Source organism: Gymnoscopelus microlampas (genome assembly GCF_963454915.1).
Source record: "Gymnoscopelus microlampas genome assembly, chromosome: 3".
Taxonomy (NCBI): Eukaryota; Metazoa; Chordata; class Actinopteri; order Myctophiformes; family Myctophidae; genus Gymnoscopelus; species Gymnoscopelus microlampas.
The window spans coordinates 23,487,322-23,514,484 of NC_139940.1; the positions used below are offsets into that span (position 1 = coordinate 23,487,322).

General features: G+C 42.0%; 2 protein-coding genes across 3 annotated transcripts in view; both read left to right on the forward strand.

Moving 5' to 3' along the window:
• The first annotated feature begins 1,529 nt into the window (after positions 1 to 1,529).
• On the forward strand, positions 1,530 to 21,222 carry phf1 (PHD finger protein 1). 2 transcript variants are annotated; one of them, XM_084052124.1, is made up of 15 exons: positions 1,530 to 1,809; positions 2,672 to 2,750; positions 2,977 to 3,058; positions 4,119 to 4,205; positions 6,792 to 6,886; positions 7,391 to 7,539; positions 8,451 to 8,546; positions 9,819 to 9,893; positions 10,285 to 10,408; positions 10,922 to 10,989; positions 13,131 to 13,268; positions 14,993 to 15,071; positions 16,537 to 16,652; positions 17,382 to 17,468; positions 17,958 to 21,222. In XM_084052124.1, the coding sequence occupies exons 2-15, from the start codon at positions 2,673 to 2,675 to the stop codon at positions 18,343 to 18,345; spliced, it is 1,662 nt and encodes a 553-aa protein (XP_083908250.1). In that variant the 5' UTR covers positions 1,530 to 1,809; position 2,672; the 3' UTR covers positions 18,346 to 21,222. The 2 variants fall into 2 exon arrangements, with proteins under 2 accessions (XP_083908250.1, XP_083908251.1); XM_084052125.1 differs by having other exon boundaries at positions 13,131 to 13,262.
• Positions 21,223 to 22,185: 963 nt separating this feature from the next.
• The window catches only part of syngap1b (synaptic Ras GTPase activating protein 1b), a 161,972-nt gene continuing 156,994 nt past the window's right edge, over positions 22,186 to 27,163 (forward strand). The window contains exons 1-2 of the mRNA XM_084052810.1: positions 22,186 to 22,325; positions 23,615 to 23,688. Coding sequence (XP_083908936.1) covers positions 23,667 to 23,688 — 22 coding nt within the window. The 5' untranslated portion in view covers positions 22,186 to 22,325; positions 23,615 to 23,666. The remainder of the gene's footprint in view (positions 22,326 to 23,614; positions 23,689 to 27,163) is intronic.

Genomic DNA, 27,163 nt, shown 5'->3' on the forward strand with positions numbered 1-27,163 from the left:
GGAGGTGAGCTGAACAGGTCCGTCTTTACTGAGTGCAAAAAACACGGACGCTGGCAGCGTACATTACCAGCCGGTTAACAACAACAACGTACTAACTTATGGCTGCATGCATTCAGAAACCGGCAACATAGTCCTTGAGGTAATCCGGTTCAGCCCGTGCTCAAGTTGGCCGTGCCACGGGCACCACCGGGTGGTCATCAGGTGCCGGAGGGCGCACAGGGGGCAAGTCCATATCACCTGCTGCAAAGTCAAAGTCAGTGTTAGCCCACCCACATACCTGCGGCAGCAGGCGGTATCACGGGGATGGGAGCCTTCGGCCCCATAGCAGCAGGTGGCGGCACTCGCCGAAGGCGGCTGGCATGCCAGCACGACCCATCCGACAGGCGGAAGGTGGCTGACCCCAGCTGGTCGGTGATCTGCATAGGCGTGGACCAGAAAGACTGCAGCTTGTGGTCCCGGTGAGGGCGGTGGACGCTGACCCAATCCTCAACCTCCGCCTCATCTGACATTGCCGGTTGCGGACTCTGTTGCGCCCTCGTGCTGGAGGTGACAGCCCTCAGCCGATCCAAAGGCAGCTGCAGCTCCCAGCCCGTTAACAACAACATACTCACTTACGGCTGCACACATTTCAGTAGTTCCTATCGTAAACATCACCAGTGTCGTAAACCTTGCGCATCACAGACCAGAGCCAACAGTACACTCATACACAACAAAGTGTTCATTTCTGTTTGGAGTTCATTTGGAGTTTGTATTTCAATGGGTGTGCGAAACTCTATACAAGTTTATATAATGACCAAACGTGATAACCAATAGCATAACATCTGCTTGTCACATCTTCTACTTTAGGATGTGGACAAACTTCAGAGAAAGAATGGCATGTCAATGTTTTTTGTCAAAATATATAGGCCTACTTGGTAAAAACACAAATGCAAAATATGGCGCCCTATTGGCTATAACAAATTTCCATTATCAATTAAATCTATAAAAACACAAAAAGAAAAAAGAACAGTAAGTGATAAGTTCATATAAAGACAGCAAATGAACTCAGAATAACGTGAATTCCGCTGCTATCTTGACAACTTTTAAAACTTTACCCCGTGGCTCCTAAAACTTATGGCTCTAGCTCTTCTCTGGGACCAATTAATGAGGCGGCTAAACTTACTAATTGGCCACTTACGGTAGGCTAAGTCCCAATGGCCGCTCCGCTGCTTCGGCTGGCTGTCTGTAAAGACACACACCGCCCCCTCAAAGACAACACAATCCCACCTTGTCACAACGGTTTAGGGTCAATTGGACGGAGAGGAGAAGGTGTTTCTCTCCCTGTTCCCCCGGTCCCCCCCCCATATCTCCCTCCCTCTCTATCTCGGTGTTTTATGTCTGCGTCACAACAAGTCGAGAGAGAGAGAGAGGCAGGGATGATGGCGTCTCTCGCGGGTTGATTCTTGTGCTGCTTTCTCTGACAAAACGCGCTTAATAGCATCAATAGGTGGGTGGGTTGGGGGGGAAAGGGGGGCCAAGCGACGGGAACATGACGAAACGGCATCGTGGAGTCCTACGGACAGACAGAGTGAGACGCCGGACGGACAGACGTCTTTTCCCGCTGAGGGCTTGACTGACAGACATACGCGGCTGGCACGCAGGGGGACATACATGCATGCACATCCACTTTTGCACACACACGTACGCTGCACGTTCTAGCAGGCAGTAATTGGGCACACAGAAGAAACACAGAGGAGATCAAACATTTCATGTTGTCCAGTCTGCCCTGGAATCGCTGTGACCCCGGCAGAAAGGAGTTCGACTTGACAGGTAGCTTTTCCACTGACACCCTGTCCATCATCAAGCTCTCTGTCATTTCTGTTGTGCCGTGTTTTCTATTCATCCACAAATGGTGTATTAAGCTAATGTGTACTGTGTTCTCCTGACTTGAGTGCATGCACTGGAACAAATCTTTTCACGTGCAGAGATTATAGTGCTTGCACAGTCATACCGTCATGTATCTCTCCAAGTTTGCAGTTTTTTTTAGATGTTAAAAGAGGATGGAAAACACTAAAGTGACGCCTCAAGTAGCATCACAGGGGATGCTTGTTCTTCAATCAAACTGTATTGCAGCAGTCGTCATGCAGCGGTGTCGTGCGTATTTGCTCATGCGTGTGTGTGTGTGTGTGTGTGTGTGTGTGTGTGTGTGTGTGTGTGGTAATCATTTGTCCTGCTCTCTGAGGTTGTGTACTCACTCATCTTTCAATCTGGGGGATACAGCCTGTCGCTATGCTCAGTTTGGTGTGTGTGTGTGTGTGTGTGTGTGTGTGTGTGTGTGTGTGTGTGTGCGCGTGCGTGTGTGTGTGTGTGTGTGTGTGTGTGTGTGTGTGTGTGTGTGTGTGTGTGTGTGGGGGGGGGGTTAACCCTTTGTATCAGGGCTGCCTGCCTGAGAGCAAACGATGGGGCCATAAACCCTCTGTCAGCAATGGCAAAGTATTCAGCGAATAAATCGGATTTCCATTTCACATGAGCCCTCCTCATTCTCTCTCTCTCTCTCTCTCTCTCTCTCTCTCTCTCTCTCTCTCTCACACACACACACACACACACACACACACACACACACACACACACACACACACACACACACACACACACACACACACACACACACACTATCTCTCTCTCTCCCCAGGATGGGGGGAGTAAGTGAAGGAGATGATGTGTTAGCTCGATGGAGTGATGGACTACTGTACCTCGGCAATGTGAAAAGAGTAAGTGTGTGTGTGTGTGTGTGTGTGTGTGTGTGTGTGTGTGTGTGTGTGTGTGTGTGTGTGTGTGTGTGTGTGTGTGTGTGTGCGTGCGCGTGCGTGCGTGCGTGCGTGCGTGCGTTTGTGTGTGTGTATTGTGTTTGTGAGTCAGAGTGTGTGCGCCTGGATTTGAAAAGACTTCCATTTAGTTTTGTCAATCATTCTGCTCTCATTGCTATCTTCCTCTCAGGTAGATGGAGTCAAGCAATGTTGTCTGGTGAGATTTGAGGACAACTCCGAATTCTGGGTTCTAAGAAAGGACATTCATTCTTGTAAGTGCTGCATTTTTCCTATGCTAGAAAAGTAATCATTTTCTGTTTACAACTTCCCATCTTGCATTGTTTGAAGTCTTGGGTTTACATTTTATATATATATATATCTTTTCTTTTCTTTTTTTTCGTTGGTACAGAATGCTTTTTCAACCTGACTTGTGGTATTAATTTTCTCCAAAACTTTCCCCATGTGCAACTGAAGCACTTGTCTGTTTTATTTATTTTCAAGAATCAAGATTTGTTTTAGTTACATCTCATAAAGTACACAAGAAGAGTACAATTCCATGGTTTCAGTTCCTCAACATTGTACCAACCATCTTAACAATAACAAAAGAAAAAATTAAGAATAACAAGTAGTCAGGTAAAGAAATGGCAAAGTATGTAAGGTGCCGTGTGCATGGGTCCTACTTCTAAATATTATGTACATATATGTATGTACACAGTATATCTTTATAAGCAAGTTTACATGTATGTATGTATACATATACTGTATTGCTATATACTGTATATATGTGTGCAGATGTTTGTGTGTGCAATCTTAATATGTAAAGTGTCAGGTAAGGCGTGTGCGTGTGCGTGTAGTAGGCAGACAGGCATCATCTCAACCAAGATCCTAAAGTTTTCCTCTCATTCTGTACTCTTTTGATGCTAGAGTCACATTGCATTTCAACGATGTATGCTGACGGTTGTGATGTGAGTGCACAGAGTATTCAGATGGGGCACTTTTAGGTGGAATTGGCATATTAGAGCGCATTTATGAATTTATTAGCCTAATGACACCTCAGGGAAATGGCAAACACAAAGTGAAGAGAAGTGCGACTCGTTAGGAACAGCTGAATATCTGGCCGTCAAATGAAGTGAAATCTGAAGGGGTGCAGGAGACATTGAAATCAATGAGGTGGCAAGGAAGTGAATCAATATACATAAATTAATGCTGTCGACTGTTCTCTCTCTCTCTCTCTCTCTCTCTCTCTCTCTCTCTCTCTCTCTCTCTCTCTCTCTCTCTCTCTCTCTCTCTCCTCCCTCTCTCTGCCTATTTCTTTCTGTCTGTTTCTTTCAGTTGCTGCTGGAGTAGAAGAAGTTTGCTGTATTTGTGATGCCCCTCCTCTTAAAGAGCCCCTCATAAACTGTCTTAAATGTCACCATGGTAAGTAAGCACAACTAACCATGGGGTGTTTCTCCACTGGTAGCTTTGAATAGAGACAGGATGCACATTCAAATGCTCAGTGTTCTCTATACTCTTGAGTACAAACATTTTGGGTGCCAAAATTTGGACAGAAGAAAAATATTCTTGGGTTGAAAAATATTGGGGCACTGAGATAAATGAACGCTGAGGATTTTAAAGTGTGGCATTTCATTGTGAGACAAGAGGCAGGAGCTTTTAACTACTACACCATTTTTGGGCGCAGTGGGAGACAAAACAAAAACATCAACATATTACATAAGATACCATGTTGATCTTTATGTGAATAAATGACTACTAAGGCATGTTAGACCATGGCTAATTCATGACGGATGCCTCTTCAGAAAGAAAGTGAAATTGAAAGTCGACATTTCATTGACTTTGAAGTCTATTCATGGACTTCAAGGCTTCTCAAAACATTTTTGTAACTCGTCTGCAGGGAGCTGACAGTATCACTCAGCTGGGTTTTATTTAGAGAAAAAGAAAATGAGGATAGATTCACCACCGATATCAACAGTGGTCATTGTAGAACTTTGGGTTTATAGCTACTTGCGTGTGATATAAGTCAAAATATTGCCAATCGTCTTTCTGTCTTAGCGAGAAACTGGAAGTAGTGAGTGATTACATTTACTCCTATTGGATAGCGAAACAAGTCTCAAAATTACACTTTTAGCACATAAACAAATTTGAACAAAGCGTATTCTGGCAATATATAAAAGACAGAGAGAGGCCTGTTACTTTCTTTTCTATCTATTTTGCCTACTGGCGGCAGCGTTGCTACTCACATTAACACTGATCTTGTTGACCTATCGATTTTTGTTGTGCTAGATAACATAGGTTAAGGGAAATACAGAGGATCATAAATACAGCCACGAATGTTGTACTTTTCCCAAAATTATGTACCAGCACTTTGATATTTTGCCAAAATCCGCTTTGTTTGTGTTTGTTTATGCTAACGTGATTTTGAGATCTGAGATCTGTTTCACTATGCAATGAGAGTGAAAGGAATCAATACTTCCCGTTTCTCGCTCACGGAGTACAGCTAAAGATGATCAACAATATTCAGACTTAAATCATGGCCAGATAGCTATCCAACCAAAGTTTCTACCAAAGTTAAAGATTGCTTTTATGTTAATCCTACTTGGTCAAACATATTGGATGCTGCCACATTTGCAGATAAAGCCATTTAGATCTTAGGATATTAAAGTGGGGCAGGACTGTGATAAGGTAAGGTGACACAAGATGAGGTAAGATGATGTAGGCATGTACTGTATTAATCCTAAAGGGAACCACAGCTGTCAGATCACAGCAAGAAGTCATAGAAATACAGCATACACACCCACCACCAAGGACATCCAAACAACAAACTGTTGTTTACCAGAAAATGGAGGTGGCTCATTACTTGAGAATGTCTGCTTAATATGTCCATTTAGGACTACTGGGAATAAAAAGATTAACACTAGAAAAAGTGCTCCTCGGAGCACAAGTCTCCGCCAGCAGACTTGTGTTGGGAATGTTGGGAATGTTCTAATTCTTATGTTCTAATTCTTACAAAAAATAGAACATGTTACTGTGTCATAGTAACATGACACAAGTGTCCTATCCGTCTGTATAACTGTCCTATCCGTCCTGTCTGTATAAGTGTCCTATCCGTCCTGTCTGTATAAGTGTCCTATCCGTCCTGTCTGTATAAGTGTCCTATCCGTCCTGTCTATGTAAGTGTCCTATCCGTCCTGTCTGTGTAAGTGTCCTATCTGTCCTGTCTGTGTAAGTGTCCTATCCAATTGTTACAGTATCCGCCATTTCTCAGCCATTTCGTGATTATTCCTGTCTTACCTGACTTTGAAAGAGGCTAAGACTCTTTCAAAGTGACACATGTATTTATAGGCCGCTATACGTCACTAGCCAATCAGATCACACTATTTCATCGTATTGTCACGTGTCACGTGAGGCTTGACCAATGTTAGCTTGGCCGAGGGGGGGGGGACGGAAAGTGAAAACAATGTCTCCTGGCGGAGACAAAAATAGAGATGCATAAAATAGAGATGCTTTGATCGATCGGCCAGCGATCGGCCAGCGGTCGATTTTTAATGTAAAATATGAAATTAGGGAATTCCAATAATAGTTAAATTCACCGATCCAATCGATGACATATTATACATGAGCTCTCATGTTGAGCCCAGCTGCTACACTCTCCTGCTCGCTAGCCCACAGACAGACGTAACCACTTTCAATTTCACTTTCAAAATGTTTCAAAAGCTCACAACGCGTCACGATGGGACGCGTTGTAAGCTGGTGGGTCAGCTATTTTTGCTACTTTTGTGTGGCACTGTTGAACGACGAAGGGCATTCATTTATGAGAAAAAAAAGTTGAATTATGGATATACGTACAGTATATGGTTTCTGCCCAACAAACATGATAAGCAATGCAACAGATAACAACCAATGTCACAATTGAATTAAATAGCATAATCTAAATTAGCATAGAGCACAGTATGGTGATACTATTTCTCTCTGTCCTCCAAGCTCTATCTTTTCCGCCCATTACAGGTTATCATCCAGAGTGTCACACGCCAAATATTGAACCAGAAGCTGACAGCGATTCCTGGATATGTCGGCAATGTGTCTTTGCAGTCGCAACCAAGGTCGGGCTACTAATCTCTCCCTATCGTACATAAAAAAACACATTTAGTAGGACACGTGGGGAATTCCAGTCAAATATATCACGTTTCACTACAACAACCATTCATGTGTGTGGGTAACCACACTAATTTGGACAGTATTGACTTCAGTATCATATGGCCTACATTGTGTCTGAGAAATCATGGCCAGTCAATAGTTATGATTCTGAAAAACTACATGAAAGTCAAGAGGAGTCCATTTAAAGTCAATCAATCACACATGCTCCAATTCTGTAGACGTGAGATGAGAAAGCACCCTGGTTAATTGTCAATCAGTCAATGTCTGTATCTCATTGTCCATATTTCTGTGTCTCAGACTCTGTCTCCCACAACTGACCTACAATAGACAGAGATAGATTGCTTTTTCTGGACTGTTTCCTCCAAAATGTAATCGGCCTCAAATTGCTCAAACATGACTGTGATTGGAGGGGTCACTGACCAATGGGTTTTGTCCAAAACGTGTTTCAGAGAGGTGGGGCCCTCAAGCGAGGACGCTTTGCCCGACTCATGCAGTTCATGAAACTCCGCCTACCATATCAACTGTCGTCTTTAGACTGGGATCCGCAGCATCTGACCAATCAGCAACAGTGTTACTGCTACTGTGCCGGGCCTGGAGAGTGAGTGACAGTGTGGAGGCCAGTTTAAGTTTGAACGTATACCCTTTAGTAATGCAATAGACATTTTTTTAGATTCTTTTGATTTTTCTGTAACAAGTCAGTCCTGGGTGAGGGTCAAATAGTAGCTATTTGCAAGTAATTTCTATTGTTTTAAAAATGTCAATGGCGAAAGGGCCTACTCTGTGTGGAGTTTGCATGTTCTCCCCGTGTCTCCTAGGGTAGTTAATACCCTCACAGAAACATGTAGTAATCCTGGTCAGTGGTCACTATACTGCCTCCCCCTGGTCAGCCGGGGCGCCTGATGGAGGGGAAGGGAACTGGTTGGAATAACGTGTTCCTTCCACGCGCTACGTCCAACCAGGGAAACTCCCCCCCTGTCAGGTGACAAGAAGGTCAGTTGGCTCTCATGCATTGAAGGAGGCATGAGCTCGGCCCTGGCCTCCCTAGGCTGGTGGGGGGAGGGTAGTGCCCAGGATCACTTAGCAAATTGGCACCGGGTGAAAAAAGGGTTACAAAATCGAGGGATAAAAATTATATTAAAAAAAAAAGTCAAATTCTCTCCTGTGATTGGCGACATTTTCATTATATTATATTCATTACATGAATATAATATGTGGCCATGTGTCTAACCCCAAACATGTGGCACCAAAATAGGGTAAAACAAACTATGAATAGTTTATGCAAATAGTTTGTGATTTATGTCTGCAATACCCTTTTTTCTTGGAGCCAGACAAAGCTTACACCTGTTCAGTAGATGCATCTAGAGCTAAACGCAATAATACTAGTCTTTACTGCAGTCCTCAGCCTTCATCCTCGCATTATGCATAAGAATCTTGTTAGGTGACCCACAGAAATCAGATTCATTATGCTTACCCAGGAGTGTGTATCATATTTCTAATTTTATATTACAGGTGGAATCTGAAAATGTTACAGTGTGGAAGTTGTGGTCAGTGGTTCCATGAAGCCTGCACACAGTGTCTAACCAAACCTTTACTGTATGGCGACAGGTAACTTAAACACCATTAATATTTGTTTCGAATTTAGAATCAAGTACTTTAAATGTGCAGGTTGGTTGGTTGGTGCCATATGAAGCAATACAGACTTAAGGGACAAGGGACAAGGGACAAGATTTCACATTCATTGCAAGGCGACAAGACATAGGACTGATAGTAGTCTATACAGTACATTTCATTCTACAAATGATGACCCTGCCATACTCTGCCTATCATGGGTGTAATAAAACATAGCCTTCCATTAAGTTATTTTTGTCATTCATTCGTCTTCTGTTTTATCTGACTGGATTTTACACCCATCTTGACACCATGTTTCTATCGAGTCTGAGGACGCGAAATAGGAGGTATTAAATTTAGATTGACAGTCAGGTTGAATGAGGCGTGTTTGTTACAACATCTGCTGAGAAGGTGATGGAGGAAGGGAAGAGTGAGTTCACAGTTGGAATAGTAAGCATGTGCCGCTGTGTTTCCTCATCTTTCCAATGACCTTCAGCATACAGATGCATAGAAAAAGACTAATGCCTAGAGTACAACGTTGTTGTGATATGAGCTCTCCGGTTCAGTGTCACGCATGACGGTATATCAGGGTGTACCGGCCTAATGGTGGGATAGGCATACCAGTCTATTACTGTAGTATGGTTTATTTGTACCTGTACCATGATCAATTATATAGGAAGGGGAGAAAAAAAAAAGATTGTACAGGAGAGATTAAAAACAAATTCAAGGAACTTGAATAAAAAACCTCTCTGCTTAAAATAAAAAAAAGAGAAGAAAACATCAAAAACACTATGATTGTAGAATTGAGACTAAACAACAATGATCTAATAACACCATGGCTTCATGTGGCCAGTCTATGTTGTCAGTCACCTATGGCGTATCTGTCACTCAGTATTTGGCAAGGTTTCAGCCCAATCCAACTGCCATTGACTTCCATGGTAAAATTAAACTTAAATATCTCCGAAAATATAAAACATGAGAATGCATTGAGACACTTCCTTGGCCTACCAAACCAATTTCCTGTAACGACTATTAGAAATAGTTTACTTTACCAGGGTCTGATTATTTTATATACACCTGTGTTAACATTTTTTTTCTTTTTTTCCCCTGTTGTTTGTTAATGCTCATCTTTCTCACATATTGCAAGTGCTATTTTTGTGGAATGCTAACAGAATTATTAATAGATTCCACAGGTTAATGCACATTCTAATACACTAGAAAATGTTAATTGTTAAAGTATTGCCGAACTACTGTGTGGGTGGGTTTTAGGTTTTACCAGTTCCAGTGCTCAGTTTGTGCCAATGGCAATGGCCTAGAGACCATCCAGAGATTACCCATGACATGGTGAGCTCTACTTTATTATGCACAGCATCACGTTATCTACACAGCTTGTTGAAAGAGAATTGTTCCAGCGTAGTCACTTACCACTATGTTGGACAACTAGTATAAGTTCAGGTTTATTTATGAAGCCTTGTACCAAACTGCTTTACCGAGTTGGTTATAAAACGCTAAAACACAAGCAAGCAAGTATACATAGGCTACATAAAATAAAACTTTGTGTTGATATCTCATTTTGGCAAAAAAAACAAAACTATGAATGAGCTTTAAAGTCACACAGCTTTTTAAGTGTACCGGTACTTAAAAGAACACACAGATTGTGTGATCTTATTGGAAGTATTCATTTGTTAACCTTTGCTATTTTGTTTTCTATCGTTTTTTTCCTGTTATAAAACAGGGTGGATTTGGCTCATTTGGTGCTCTACCATCTTTCACTGTGCTGCAAGAGGAAATACTTTGATTTTGACCATGAAATCCTGTCCTTCACCAATGAGAATTGGGAGTCGCTGCTTCTAGGCGAGGTATTGATATTTCCACACTTAAAGCAGTGATGAAATGACGTGAAATTCTGCCAGCCGTTTAGTATTAACAACTGAGAGCCCATTAGCCACTCATTATGACACTAAAGGGAAAAAAACACTCTAATTAAGAATATCTAAATGTTCCTATACTCTGGGACAGTCAATATTTATGGCACTGGCCACAAAAAGCAGTAGAACTAATGGCCAGGTATATATTATAGCCAATATTATAGAATAAAGCACATTTTTGTGTCCATAAAATCAGTTACTCAGTCATTGTCTGAATTCATAAACTAATTGGCAGTTTCCTGTAAGATATTTTCAAAGGCAAATGTTTGTCATGACATATGGTAGCAGTCAATCATGTACTTCTCCAATGACAGCTGCATCAAGTTATTTTCCATATTTTCCATATTCTTGTCAGTGAGCGTAAAAAATGATTGTGTGCTCTAAGGTTTTCTGTCTGATTGCCATCCTCTGTGTAAATATAACTTTTCATTCTCATTTCTCCAGCTCTCTGACACACCAAGGCAAGACCGCTGTCACAATTTGCTCAACGCTCTGAACTCCCACAAGGACAGGTAAGACGCTGCATATGATGAGAAGAATAAACACAGGCCACACATTATTGGATTTGATGAATAGTGCCCTTTGAATAGCGGTATACTTCTTAGTATCTATCTGATAATACGTAAGGTTGGACATAAAAGCCGAAAACTGTAGTGGGTGAGACTGCGTCTTTGTGGCTTAACTGTGAAACAGGATTCTCTGTGATTCCTGCAATTCAACATTGACATTTCTGTGAGACTTAGTTTAGATACCCTTATTTTTGAACAGTTGATGTGTTCTCTGTTGTTGGTAAAGGAGTAATGATGAATGGAAACAATTTAAAGTTGCAATTATTAACTTTGAAATTAATTCATTTGAAATTAACATTTAAAAGTGGTTTAATTCAACTGGTTAGAAAAAGCACATTTCTGGAAGCACTGCTAATTCCAGTTAAATCCTGAACTACGTTCTAATTATGTTTCCAAATATTATGTTTCCGAATATTTTAAGAAATAATATGTACACTTTACTGCTTATCTATTTATAAATCCCACTAATCTGTGTGTGTGACTCTCCTTCACATAGCTACATTACACAAACACAACTACACAACACTAACACAAAGACAACCCAACTTTGCGAACACAAAACTATACATGACCAACACCACGCACGCACGCACGCACGCACACACACGCGCACGCACGCATAAGAAACATAAAGAAACAGGCATACGAGTCCAGGAGTCGCTGTATGTACTGTATGTAAGAACTAACATATGCACTTTATTGCGATATAGGACACTTTTTAAAAAATCGACTGGTCTAGTTTTCTGTATTTTAATATATATAGTTGCTGTATAATGCACTTTTAAGGGGTTTGCTACAATTTTGTTGTTCTTAACTGTAACAATGACAAATAAAGTTCATTCATTCATTCATATGTATGTCTGTATGTCTGTGGAGAATCATTCATCCGATCAGCTTCACACATGGCGGCTGTATTGCTGAGGACGGAAGGAAGTGCAATGTTGAGTGTGAAGTCGATTGGATGAGTAGTTCTCCAGAACTGGCCCACTCCAAACAGGCACACGTTCTGAACATTGGCCACACCCAACAGGCGCTGCACTAGTTTGTATCAATTAAATGAACAAAAACAAAAAAATAACTAAGGAGTAAGGGGAGCAGAGATCTCCACCAGGCCAGGTGTTCTACCCACGGCTGTGTAAGGGGGTAAAATGACTGGGTATATGACATGGCAGGATTGTACTCATGTAAGAATCTGTAGTATATATTATGTATTGATAATGTGTCCTTAGATGTGTAATTGTAGCTGTGGTGATATTGGAGTGTAAAGCTGTCCTGTGATAGTGGCATTGTTTGAGTAATGGAGCTCAAACACGTTACCGAACGGTGCGCGTGTACACTTGCACACGTGTCATAAGTACTGCAGCCTTTGTGTCTGTCTTTCGCTCTTTGTGTTGCAGGGCGCATACATATGCGTGACATACAGTGGGTGTAGCAGTCTCTCTGCCGCTCTCTGGCACTGTGTGGGGTGTCGTAGGTACTGTGTCTGTGTCTGTCACTTGTTTTGAATTACACATGCTGTCTCTTGCAAGTAGTAAATCCCATAGTAGTAGATACCGTGCAGATGGACAGCTTGCATCCAATTGGCTAGTTCCACTTCATACCTGGCAGACATTTCCCATAGCCTGGAGGGGCAGTGGGTCTGAAATGATGAATTCACAAAAATTAGATAGCGTAGTTGTTGATGGATTGGAAAAATATTTGAGAGTTAAATCCTTGGCCTACTGGCAGCCTGCACAAAATGTTTGACGCTGATCGGTCCAGTGCTTTGCGACATTAGCTCCGGACACACACACACACACACACACACACACACACACACACACACACACACACACACACACACACACACACACACACACACACACACACACACACACACACACACACACACACACACACACACAGACAGACAGACCCAGACACGCACAAGGACAAAACATAATCTGCGGTCATGGCTCTCGGCCTGCCGGAGATAATAACAGATTATTTTAAGCTTCAATATCTGCATTCTACGAGGTGTAACTACAGTACAAACCTCAGGTAATTTGTTCCTGTGATTTTGGGTATGTATTTGCTTCACCCAGATTTGTCTCCGGGAAGGAGATTAAGAAGAAGAAATGTCTGTTTGGACTCCAGGTCCGAGCTCCGCCTCCACTCACGTCTGATTCGTCTCCCCTCATAACAGACCCACCCATCAACATCACACACCGCAGAAGGTCAGAGTAAGGACGATGGCTCTCTTTTCAACTCTTATCTGGATATGAGCTCCAGGGCTCCCACCAGGCATATCGCCATTATGCATGAACAATTAACTTAGGAATAAAAGAATGAAATTTTCATGTGACAATTAATTCATCAGTGACTAATATTCTTTTAAAAGACAAATCCGATGTGCACGTGTGCACTTATGTGTGCTTATGCGTGTGCATTTGTAACGTGTGTCTTCACAGACGATTTCCTTCACACTGTTCCTTTACATCTTTTAAATTGTAATTGTTAAGCTGGCGTTCTTTTCAAGAGCCAGTTACACTGCAACAGTAGAATAATCTTAAATCCCTTGATCACCAAACCACAAGCAGGCAAGAATAATGAGCGCAGAGGGTCAAAGCCATAGAACCCAGACACAAAATGTAGCAAATATTCCTGTCACTAGAATAACCATGTAACTACTGTATGCAGGGAAGTAGCAAAAAGACACAAAAAAGAGCCAGGTGGAAAAGCTAAGAACATTTTAACCAGAAATGAATTAGTCACAGCTGGAAAGGTAGGAGAGTTGGGGACACGGGAATAATTAATTAAAATAATAATAATAATGTTCAACTTGGTTACCCATGATGTTTGCAGTCTCTGAAGATGTTGTATTTTGTTCAGTCTTACTTTATGAATGCATGATTGGAGTCCTGTCAAACACGTATCAATCCACGGCACACAATTCTCATTATCACACTGCCGCACTATAGGTTATTCATGGAAGCACTGTCTGTGTTTGTGTTTGTGTACTCAACCTAAGTACATGATTGTGTGCTTGCACATTTATTTGTGAATGTTTCTTTACTGTGTGTTTGGGTTCAAGTGTATTAGTGCGGTGGTTCTCAAACTTTTTTGGCATCATTACTCAAGTGTTCCGAATCCAAGCACCCCCTTTACCCTATACAATATTTTTCTTAGAGACTGCAAGAGAAAACTATAGCTAGCATGTGATGTTGTGAATGAATAATAACCCACCTTTGAAGAATATAACATTATAGAAAAGACATTTAGTGAAATAGTTTCGATTAGTGCCTCCTCAGCAGATCTACTGCTCAAAATAATTAAGGGAACACTTTGATCCCTTAATTCTTTTGAGCAGTTTTTGTTAGCAGTATGTACACAGTTCATGAAAACTCAAAATAATTAAGGGATCAAAGTGTTCCCTACATTCCTTTGAGCAGTATATTTCAATCTGTGGCATTTCATTAAATCTAATTTTGATGTCAATATGTTCAAATAATGTGTACATTAGTATTGCTTCCTCTTCAATAACAGTTGTGCTAGTCACATTTTTGATTAACGCTCTACAGATCTGCAGGCTCACACAGTTTGTCAATGTTTTATCATTAAATATAACAATAAATTCCATTTTACACTTTCTCTTACATACCGGTACCCTTTAGCACCTCTGCGTACCCATAGGGGGGTACACGTACCCCCATTTGAGAAATAACATATTGTAGTCAAGTGTATGTACTGTATGTACATGCATGGTGTTTATTTGTTGGAGTGCATGCATGCATGCTTACATGTGTGCTTATTTATGTGTATACCTGTGTGTGTGTGTGTGTGTGTGCGTGCGTGCGTGCGTGCGTGCGTGCGTGCGTGCGTGCGTGCGTGCGTGCGTGCGTGCGTGCCTGTTTGTGTGTGTGCCTGTTTGTGTGTGTGTGTGTGTGTGTGTGTGTGTGCACTTCAGCCCATTGTCACTGCCTTGCCAGAGGAGAGCGGGGGGGCCAGAGTCCCGTAAATCAAAGCGACGCATCATGGAAACACAGGTCAGTGCTTCCACTCTAACTGGGGTGTGGTGGGGTAGGGGCCTTGTGTAGAGGCTCTTGTCTGTTTGTGTACAGTATGCTTCAAAGCCGAGTGCAGCATAGCAATGATGGATTTTTGCCATTTATGGGTCTGTTGTTGGCTGGCTAGTTGTGGCCAGGGTGATGCTTAACAGATACGGTAACATGTTCAATAAAAGCGCAGCTTTTTAAATGCATATAGCCTATGCCTACTTAATGTATTTTATTAATATCTGCAGTTCAAGACAGCACATATCGGCATCATCAAACCCAACTCCGAGCAGCTCACACTGAATCAGTCAACATCACGTGTCATGGTTACTATTTTTACACTATATACTTAACCATAAATACAGTTGAATTGTAATCCTCCTACACTACACGCTCCTTCATACATGGGCACATACAGTAATCCTGAAACAATATGCATTACAGAGCAATCCTATTTTAACTGAGGCACATCCAGGCCCATTGTAGCCCCATCACCGACGTTAATCTTGGCCATGTTGGAGGGGTTCCTGGTCGGTAATAGAGGGGGAAAGCGAGTTGGGAAAGAATGCTGATATGTGTAGCCTGGGCATGCTTCCAACTGCACTTTGCAGTCGATTACAGTTTGGCCAGGTGGTGTTGGCACCTTGACAGTGCGGCATTGACGGAGCACATCCATTTAAAGGCACAGACACTGAATAAAGCCTCTGAATAATAATAATCTGCCACGGTGCCACCCTAACGGCATTGCTAGTACAGGAAAATGATACAGGCTAGCGTGATACCGTACGTCACAGTTCAGCGATGAAGAATGCTAAAACGTTAAAGGCGTATCCCGCCTACCGACGTTTCCATTGAGTGATGGTTCTGATGATGGTCTGATGTTTTTGCTTGTCACGGTCCATGAGCCTGTGCTTGAGGAAAGCTGCCTAAGTTGAGGTGATCCATTTATACAGGACATCCTACCGCTATGCCTGATGAGCCATTGGATGGGACTTTTACCTACATCTATCATGTACTGTATCTAATGCAATGGTATTGGTGTGTCAACCATATAGGCAACACACAAATGTGATGATGGTGTGTATATTATGTTCTAAACAATATATACAGCACACACACAAATACACACACACACACAAATACACACACACACACACGCACGCACGCACGCACGCACGCACGCACGCACGCACACACGCACACACACACACACACACACACACACACACACACACACACACACACACACACACACACGCACACATACATATATACAGTATACTATTAATGTGTACTTTCATTGCTCATGTTGAATACCCCAAATTCAGTTTGTGTGATTGTATCTGTGATTGTATTATGCTTGACCGACCACTAAGGTATTAATGTGTGATTGGCTCCTGTGATCATGTTGGCATCCAAACACAAGCCGATCAGTGTGTGTGCCTCTTGTACCCAGCCTTGTCCACCCCCAGTCCCTGCCAACCCCATCGAGTTGCTGCCATGTTGCCATGGCTACATGGGAGGGGCCAGCCTCTATAACTCCAGGAAGTCAGAAGAGGAGCTAAACCTGGGGTGAGGAGTACTTTATCTTGTGGTTCATTTGTTTCTGCTGTGTTTTGGCCTTGTTGATTGATAGGCTTGAATGGCAAAATTGCCCTTTGATAGAGGGTTTGGGTTTTGTAGTTGCCTTGCCATGATGCAACTCCAAATATTGGCGAGATATCTTCAATAGTTGCTCCGTTGATTAAAAATGTATACGGTAATCCAAAATTGTCTCCCCATTGACTTACATCGAAACAGGTCTCACAGTCACTCTTCTAGGACGCAAACAAAGCCGATTGTGACTAAGTATACAATTACAAGTCCTGACTGACAGTATTGTCATCGTTTTTTACACATGCAATAACAAACACAGTGATTAAGATCTGGACCTTCTTCCTGATTCACATGATAGAATCAACACAAAGTTGTCATTTTTATTTAAAGAAAATATTGTGTCTGGTTTTGTATTTTTATACATTGGCAGAAGATTGTTTAAATTAATTTGTGTGTTGTAACACTGGCTTTGAGAACTGTTTCACCGTGCAACTATTGTGGATATCTCACACAACCCAAACTCTACCAATTATTAATTTTCTTTAAATGAACAAGAGTTAATTTAGACAAATATCTATCTATTGTAAGAGATATGTCCTTTTTTTAGTTCTTTTGAAATATTACTAGTTTTCTGGGATATTATTTTGTGTAATGTCATGATGCTTATGTACATTGTATTACATCATTTGCACATCCTCTTTGCAGTTCTCCCCCTAAGAGGATGTTTGCCCTCTACCACCCCACTTACAATGGGAACACTGCACTCTCCAGGACCCTACACCACTACAATAGGTTTCTATCATTTAAAGATGGAACATTTCTGCATGCTGAAATATTCAACCGTATTTATTCTTATTTAGGTTGTTTGTATGTTTATGTAGGCCTGCTATGATTGAAAACATGTTTCATGTTTGAACCACTTTCAACAAGGCATCCCTATTTTGGTTCATGTTAAAACAAAAATATTCACAGTTAAAACTTGCACAGCTGAAAAAGAAGATAGATTTCATATCACGCACAATAGGCTTATGTATGAAACTAGAGGTTCGGCCTCAAATCTAGAGTTCGGGTCACTGCATGGCCCTCACACCTACGTCGCACCACCAATCCGACCAATATGCCCATATATGGAGATCTCTCATCTGTTTTCATTAGTTTTCTTTAAATATAATAACCTTGTACCAACATTCCATCCTTTGAACAAACTGTACCTCAATGAGACAATATTCCTCTTTCTATCCATGCCTTTCATGGCTCCCCCACGTCCCCATTTGTCTGTAGTGTGGAGGAGTCTTGCAGAGTACCACCACCCTGCGTGCCCTACTCTCCCAACTCCAATGCCAACCACCACCACCACCACCTCCACCAGCATCACCACCAACACCAACACCAACACCAAGCAGGCCAGAAGCAGCTGGAGCCCTGTCCGTCCCTCCTCCTGCGCGACCTCGCCCCTTACCAGGCCAGCATGGGCGGAGGGGGTGGAGGAGGCGGAGGAGGGGGAGGTGGCGGAGGCGGGGCCGGAGGAGGCGGGATGGGGATTGGGGGGGACGGGCCGGCGGTGAGGAGCTGGGGAGGAGGGGAGGCGGTGCGGATCTTGGCGAGACGCGTCACGCCAGACGGGAAGGTGCAGTACCTCGTGGAGTGGGGGAACGTGAGCGTGTACTGAGAAAGAAAGAGAGAGAGAGAAAGGAAAAAGGTGAGGAAAGAGAAGCAGATTTGGTGGCTGTTTGAAGTTGCCACAGAAATGTGTACCTGCCTGTAGTGCTGTGGTGTTTGAAGTACAAGCAAAACAAAACAACAACATCTAACACGTTGCAAATCCAGGTTGCTCTCATATCATCGCCTCTATTCTAGATGATTATAATATCACTACTACTACTTGTTACTAGAACCCCTCTTTGCTAGTGTTTCTCTTATATTTGTACTGTTACCTTTGGAATATGCCTTCGCATTTATCATATTTTACAATGACAGAGAAATATATAAACAGTAAACCCTCTGCTACTTTGTTGTTGTTTGGGACACTTTGTGTAGAATTAAGTCTTTGAATGTCCTTAATGACCAAATGAACCATCATGTCCCATAACAAAAGATTAATACTTAATTAAGTGATGACTTAATAAATCAATTGTTGAAAAAGCTTGTGAACCCCAACTTGAAGATCGAATTCTTGGCCCTAGTGTATATTACAACCTTTGCAATTAGTGAATTGATATTGAGGTCACAAACAAGTCAAACAGCCTACAGCCAAACTGTAACACTACTTCCATCAAATGCCACACTTACGATTGTTCATTCATCAGCCGTCGGCTAATGTTCCTGTTGAGCTCAGTGGGAAAATGAGCCTAGAAAATTAGCACTGATCGATGTCAGCTTGAAACATGGAGGAACTAGGATGATAGCGCTTGGCTGCGTTAATTGCTCACAAAATGACAAAAAGTGTTGTAGCTTTTGTTAATTTGCATCATATATTAACAATCTTATCACTTTCCATATAACAATAAAGTAGGGTAGGGTACTGAGTGTTAATACTCTTTCACACTGGGTAGCTGCTCAGTGCTGTCGGTCACTGAAATTGAGGTTTTTAGTGCCTTGTTCAAGGACATGACGATAGTTTGCACCTACACATATTTTCCTAGCACTTTTAGGGATTTAAATAAAGGCCTATTCGCACAGTTTCTGACTACCTCCTCAGTTTTCTATTATTTCAGTAAGGACCCAAAAACAACAAATTACTGTGAGATTTACGTATTTCTTTCTCTACACTGTACTGTATGTTAAGAGATTCTATACATACTGTATGTTACTACGGGGTTACCAGTTTGTTACATTAGATTTTGTCATACATTACTTACATCTAGACTACTATATATGTATTAGAATTAGAAGCCACAAGGGGGCTTTTGTTTTATAGATAGAATTATATATTCACAATATATTGTTATGATCAAAGGACTTTATTTTATTTTTGACGTGGTTGCATAGTGCCTACCTGAATCGACCACTCAAGGGACAGTTGAGATCGTGTTGCTCTTGGATGATTGGTGGCTCTTCCTCATCTGATAAATAAATACATCTGCAGTAGCCAACGTGGACCCATGATGATAAAGCATATTTGAAACTAAATCTACAGTACATTGTGCATTCCAAACAGTCAAGGGTATCATATTACTGTTTAATGGCCCTGTTCCAGTGTATTGTAATATACCCGTTATATTGGAAGTGCTTAATCATACAATGTAAGGTCTCTATACAATGTTGAACGTCTTGACATAATCATCTTGGGCAGTAAGGCAAGACAGTTGTGTTGGTGTAACTCCAAGGATTTAACACAGTCTCCCATGTTGGAACCCAAACAAATACTGCTAATTCAAGTAAGTATCCACCCTTCAGACAAGGCTACTCTGTTGCATTAGCATGCACTTACCATAGATACATTAATGCAAAGATTAATACACTGGAATAAAGCCATTATAATGTTGTAATTTCACCTATACCAACAATAACAAAGAAAAAAAATGTCGTTGAATTATCTTTGAAGTAATCTGACTGGAAATTATTTTGACGTGTGGTCTTGGATGAGTGTTTCTTTTTGATTGTCACAAAATCAGTGATAGGCCATAAGAGCTCACATACTGTTCTGCTGTTGTTCATAATCAGGTCATAGACTAAAATGAGTCAATTCTTATCTTCCACATTTCAATACGGGAAAAGATGTTAGTATTAGGCCCAATTCCTAACTCAAATACAAAACCATGGTACTATGTTTACGATCTACGATAACTTACAGAAACAACATTCAGTTTGTTTCCAGAGGTCAAGGTCTGATTGATAATTTAAACTCTTCTCAGACAAACAGATGTGCTTATTGTAGTAAGTGGGTTTCTGGAATTAGGCTTATAGACACCTTTGTTAAAGCAGGTTGCACAAATCCGTAATACTGTAGTGCAAGTTTCAGAGTTTATATTTTATACAGAATTTTATTTCAGCAATTTGTTAATTTGTTCGGTAAAACTGGCATGTTTGAATGTGTCAATTTTAACTACACAAAGGCCTGTTGTCTGTTATGTTGAAAAAGAGGCATTTATACTGTTAGGATCATTTCAATACAAAACCCTGAGACTTTCTTTTCTGAATTACACTATCTCTGCACTACGCTACGGAAATGTGGTAGCTTTTAAAGCTGCAGACAACAAACATTTCAAGAAACTGAAATGATGTATATTTCCATTTTAATCCTCAGTGACTTTGACTGTAGTTGATTAGAAAGGGGTGTGTTGAACTGTTCTAGATGATGGTAATGAATGTATTTGTGTGTTATCAATGGTTTGTCTATGCCTTTCAAGTGCTTGTTAGCTCATGTTCTCAATGGAACTCGACCAGATTCGTACTAAACAAAACAGGAGGAAATAAGAAATTTGAGGAAGAACATTTTCTGAAGAGGTAATATTCTATTTCTGTTTTGTAGTCAAGTCCATGTTTAGTTTGATGTATTTTTGGAAAATTATGTTTGTACATGTATACCCTGCATTTACACACCTAATATGTAACATGGAAAATTAAAAAAAGCAAAAACAAAACAAACAAAAACATTGTAACAAAAAAAATCACTTGTCTTCAGAACATTACAGTGCCTATGAAATTGACATATATACACAGACAGACAGAATGGATGGATGGATGGATGGATGGATGAACATTGGATGGAGAAGATGTGTGTATGTATTATCTGTAGACAGACTGGATGTTTAATAGTATATCAGATATATGTTTTGATTTTGGTACACTGAAATAATGTATTTTGAAGTGACACTATTTTCAATGCAAGGGACCCAACAACCTTTACTTGTCTGTAGGAAGTGTGGAATCAATCACTCGGCTTTTCATCGCCTGTGATCTATTAGAGCAGTGGTTCTCAACCTTTTTCATATTATGGTCCATTATTTACTCGGCATTTGAGCCACGGTCCACCATTCGATGAGATTTTGCCTCTCAGACCCAAAACGTAGAATATTTTGTTATTGTTGGATAATATTTTGTCCACAAATCCATGCAGTATTGATATTGGTACCATAGGAGAGATAACAGGCAAAAGTTTATCCAAAATAACAATTCTTCTAATTGTGTAGACTTCTTGTAAATTAAGTAATGCAGATGTTTTCATTTTACACTCTCAAGAGTTAAAGATCTATAAGGGTCCATTTGGTTACCAACTCTCCATCATTTTGCTAGGGACCACCTGGAACCTCCTCAAGGACCACTGGTGGTTCCCGGACCACTGGTTGAGAACAACTGTATTAGAGCTACTGTTTCCCTGCAATTGCTGATTGTAACCGCCAGGTGGTAGTCACATCTCAAGATTGAGACCGCTGCCGGACAGGTAGGCCCAGGGGTAGAAGAAGTAACACTGGAACGCCATTACGGTTCTTCTAGGATCACAGGCTATGGATATGGAGACAGTTTCCTGTTAGCTTGATACAGTTTCCGAGTTTGGACCAAGGTTTGGACGCGTCTAAAACAAAATGACTACGTGCTGCAGAACTTTTGGATTTATGACAACGATTTGCTGGCATTTGTAACAAAGTAGGGAGGGTGCTGGTGTTGGTGTCAAGGTGTTGTGGACGGTGCTAATGATGCCTTCAACAGGTTTGTCTGCTAAGGCGTTGCATTTAATCACCATAATCACTATGTGGCAATACATGTTTTGGGGGGAAATGACAGCCGTGTAAAGTAACTAAGTACATTTACTCAAGTATTGTACTTAATGTAATTTTGAGGTATTTCTACTTTACTGGAGTATTTCCAATTTACTTTACAGTACTTAAGTTTTACTTATACTCCACTACAACTCAGAGGCAAATATATATGAAAATAGCCGATTAATTTACAAGCTCACAATGCGTTGCGATGCCATACATTGTAGATCTGCTATTTTCAAAAGATTTTTGTACATTTTATACACTTGAAGACCTGTGAAATTGGACATTCTCCATAATGAGTAGCCTACTTTCTACTTTTGGCACTATAAGTACATTTTGATACCAATACTTTTGTACTTTTACTCAAGTATATTTTTAATTCCGGACTTACTTGTAACAGCATTCTACATTGCGGTATTGTATTGATACTTTAAAAAAAAAGTGAGTAGGCCTACTTTTTCCACAGGTTTGCCTGCTGAGGCGTTGCATTTGCAATACATTTGTATGGGGACAAGACAATGATATAACACAAGACATATGCGGGATGATGAACCTCATGTTATGTAACGTTACTCAACAGTGATAGAGTGTGACTATCTGAAGAGCCACGGCTCCACTTGTTAATCCCGTACAATAAAACAACGTGCAGCCTAATCAAGTCACTCACTTTATACACTTTCTCTCGTTCCCTGTTTCTCTGCGTGCGTGCGGACGTGCGCGCGCGCGCGCGTTGGTTCCCGACTGCGTGCTTGTTAATTGTTTGGCAGTGAGTGAGTGAGTTTTTAGAGATGGATACAGAGTAGCCTGAAGTCTGTACAGTCGTTTCCTTCTCAGAAAAGAAGCACGAATACGAAATCCACAGGCTAAAGATAGCTGGTTATTGGGAAGCGCACACACACACGCACACACAAATGCGCGCCCGTACCCAGCCCCCAGCCCCCCCCCCCTCCTCTCTCTCTCTCTCTCTCTCTCTCTCTCTCTCTCTCTCTCTCTCTCTCTCTCTCGTTTCACCATCACACCTCAATAACGGCGGCGTGCGAAAAAAGAATTCTGCATCCAAGGCACACAGGACAACGTTTACAATGGCTTTTGACAGTCGTGGATTATTATGATGCCTATTTTTATATAGTAGTGGAATACTGGTCTCCCCGTCCGTCGTCTCCGCGACTGTGACTATAGTAGTGTTTCCTATTGGTGTATTTATTATTAATTGTAATTTTTTTATTTATTTTTTAGCACCGAGAGACTGTCGAGACGCAAATATCACGTTCAATGCCGTTGGAGGAACATGTCCTATGTTCCCTTTCAAGGTAAGAGAGAAAAAAAGCCTCTTTTTTTTCATCCACTGCATATTTTTTCCTATCTTCCCCTCACCATCTCTCTCTCTCTCTCTCTCTCTCTCTCTCTCTCTCTCGCTCTCTCTCTCTCTCTCTCTTTCTTTCTCTCTCTCTCTCTCTCTTTTCCGCACTACAACAGTGTGTCATATTACTACAATTAAGGCTGAGGCGCGCGTAAAATCGCCATAGCCTACAGGTGCACAGAAAGAGAGTGCATGTCATATAGACATCTAAGGCTTTAGCAAATGACTTGGCCGGCGCATGCAATCATAGTACCGTAACATCAAGGAAGGCATGTGCGTGCTGGTGTCAGTCAGTCCACTCTCTCGTCAAAGCATTCCACCGTGCAGAACCACACACACAAACACACACACACACACACACACACACACACACACACACACACACACACACACACACACACACACACACACACACACACACACACACACACACACACACACACACACACACACACACACACACACACACACACACACATACCATACATCTATGAATGTGAGTGATGATGCTCACATCACACATCAGACTGACAGTCACCCTGCAACTGTATGCTCAAACTTTGGTCCCATTAATCCATTAAGACCTGAGGCCGATTATAAATGTCTTCTACATCCCAACAGTCTTCTGAAACACTTATATTAAATGTACATTTTTGTTCCAGGGACCCCCCAGAAGCAAAGATTTGAGTTAAAAATGTCCGCTTTAAAAAAGACATTCAAAGATTTGCACAAATGTTCATAGTGTGGCACTTGGTGTCGCGCTATGAGATTGTATATCTGCTATTTTTGAATAGCCAAAGTATAAAATAATGTTTAAAGTGGTTAAAATCTAAAAATGACACAGATGCTGCCCCGGTTCCAATGTGCTAAAGCGCCTCTTCGGTGAGTGGAAATGAAGGATAAGCTACTTTTAAGCTCATGAGTAGATTTTTGTCCACATTCGGTCCTGACGAGGAGTGTGGGTGAGTTTCCTACTGTACGCTAAAGGCAGATTCCCCTTGGTATCATCATGGCACTGCAACTGTGACTAATGCTATATGAACAGCATGCTGCAGTGAGCTGCCTCCCTGCAACAATCATTAGGCTACATTTGCGGTGTGATAACGGGTCCAACTGGGAAACTGCGGGGTCCCCTGAATGTAATGGCCGGACTCAAATGGAGTGAGATGAAGTGAGATGGAACACACCCACTCCAAAGTTTGGAGGAACCTTGATGGATCGAGAGTGTCTTGGTTTGTGTGAGTATATCTTATGGAGTGGTCTACATACTGTACATACCTCTCATCAGAGAATTGTGTGTGTGTGTGTGTGTGTGTGTGTGTGTGTGTGTGTGTGTGTGTGTGTGTGTGTGTGTGTGTGTGTGTGTGTGTGTGTGTGTGTGTGTGTGTGTGTGTGTGTGTGTGTGTGTGTGTGTGTGTGTGTGTGAGAGAGAGAGAGACAAAGTGAGAGAGTGGGAGACTACGTTGTGTGTGTGGGTGCGTGTGCGTGTGTGTGACTGCACGCGCAGTCGCGCGCGTGCGCGCTTGTGTGTGTGTGTGTGTGTGTACATGCCAAAGAATATTGTTCTTTTTTAATGTAAGGATGAATATTGAAAATCAATGTTTACCTCCTGGACCTCAACATGACCTTAGACACCATCATAAGAAGAATGATCAGTTTAAACTCTGCCAGTCCGCTCAGATCTTTTCCACTCTGCCACAGCAAATAATAGCCAAATGCCCTATTGTACAAGAGCAGCTATAGAAGGAGGTTGCATAATATTGGTGAGATGCTGTGTGCAAGCTCACTCCGGAACCAGTGCCAGGAAACTGTGTGCATAGTGATGTGCCTGTAAAAGCTGCCAGTGATGGCAGTGAGTACTGTTTCTTGGTGTAGGCTGTGCCTGTGTATGTTGGTACTTAATACACCTGTCCACTTTGGGCTTAGCAGGATTCCTATGTAGCACAGTATGGATTCACACCAAAGTTGCATTACATTTTTATACTATTGTACTCTTCTCTATTTTGTCTGTTTTCTTTTTTAATGAGATTGCACACAGTATTCTCATTGGGGGAGGCTCCTAAGTGAACCTGTTGTCAGTCATTTGCATTGGAAAACAATTAAGAAAAATACAGGCTATCTCCTATGATTATACTATGACAACCGCAGCTCACTTCAGACTTGTATTCCATCCATCTCAATACATTAGAAGCTCCATGCTATACATTAGCAGCACCATGGTTACTCGCAGCGATTACATAACACTGTGCGATATTTATTGCTGGAGTGACTCAACAGCCTCAGATTAAGTGTGAGCTAAGATGGCTGATATTAGTGTGACATTGATTTCTGATGAGTTACACAGCCACCTTAAGGGCAATAAAACCCACCTCTATAGCAAATGTATTCAGAGCGCATGCATTGATGTGTGTGTGTGTGTGTGTGTGTGTGTGTGTTTTAAGCTGATCTACGAGGCAAGCCATTGCAGTCTTGCCAAGTCCCCGCTCACATGAACACACAGTTAGTGGGAGGCAGGCAACGGAACGGAGATAGGCCTTCCTATCTTGGCCAAACCTTTTTTTCCTCCTCACTCACTCACCTTAACTCACTCTTCTTTTCAGTTGATCATTTTGTCTTCTTCTCTTCCCCCTTTGCTGTAATTCGCACGCACGCACGCACGCACGCACGCACGCACGCACGCACGCACGCACGCACGCACGCACGCACGCACGCACGCACGCACGCACGCACGCACGCACGCACACACACACACACACACACACACACACACACACACACACACACACACACACACACACACACACACACACACACACACACATACACACACACACACACACACACACACACACACACACACACAACCACCCACACACGTATACACACACACACACACACACACACACACACACACACACACACACACACACACACACACACACACACACACACACACACACACACACACACACACACACACGCATACACACACCCTCCGCTCTCTGCCCCCACACTCTCTTGCTCTCGCTTCGTCTCTACCTCTCCCTCTCTCCTCTCATGGAGCATTATGCAATGGCTGTGCCTACAGTATGAGTGTAGATGGATGGAAGCAGCCAGCCACTGAGCCATCTCTGGTCATGTCGATTTTTACAGTAGTTTGATACAGCAACCCTTGTCAAGCGTCAAGCATGGCCATGATTAAAGAGACAGAACACTGCCAATACACTGCAGCAATCGCCTCTCCCCCCGTCCCCCCCACCCCCTCTCATGTGACATAAGGGACTGTCTTACACCCCTCCACTACTTGAGCAGTGCCAAGAACCATCATCTGTTAGGCTATTACTGTACTGTATGCTCGAGTTCCATCTAGCCCTGTGTGCTAGATGATCCATCGAGAGAGAGAGAGAGAGAGGCCATTCATTCTC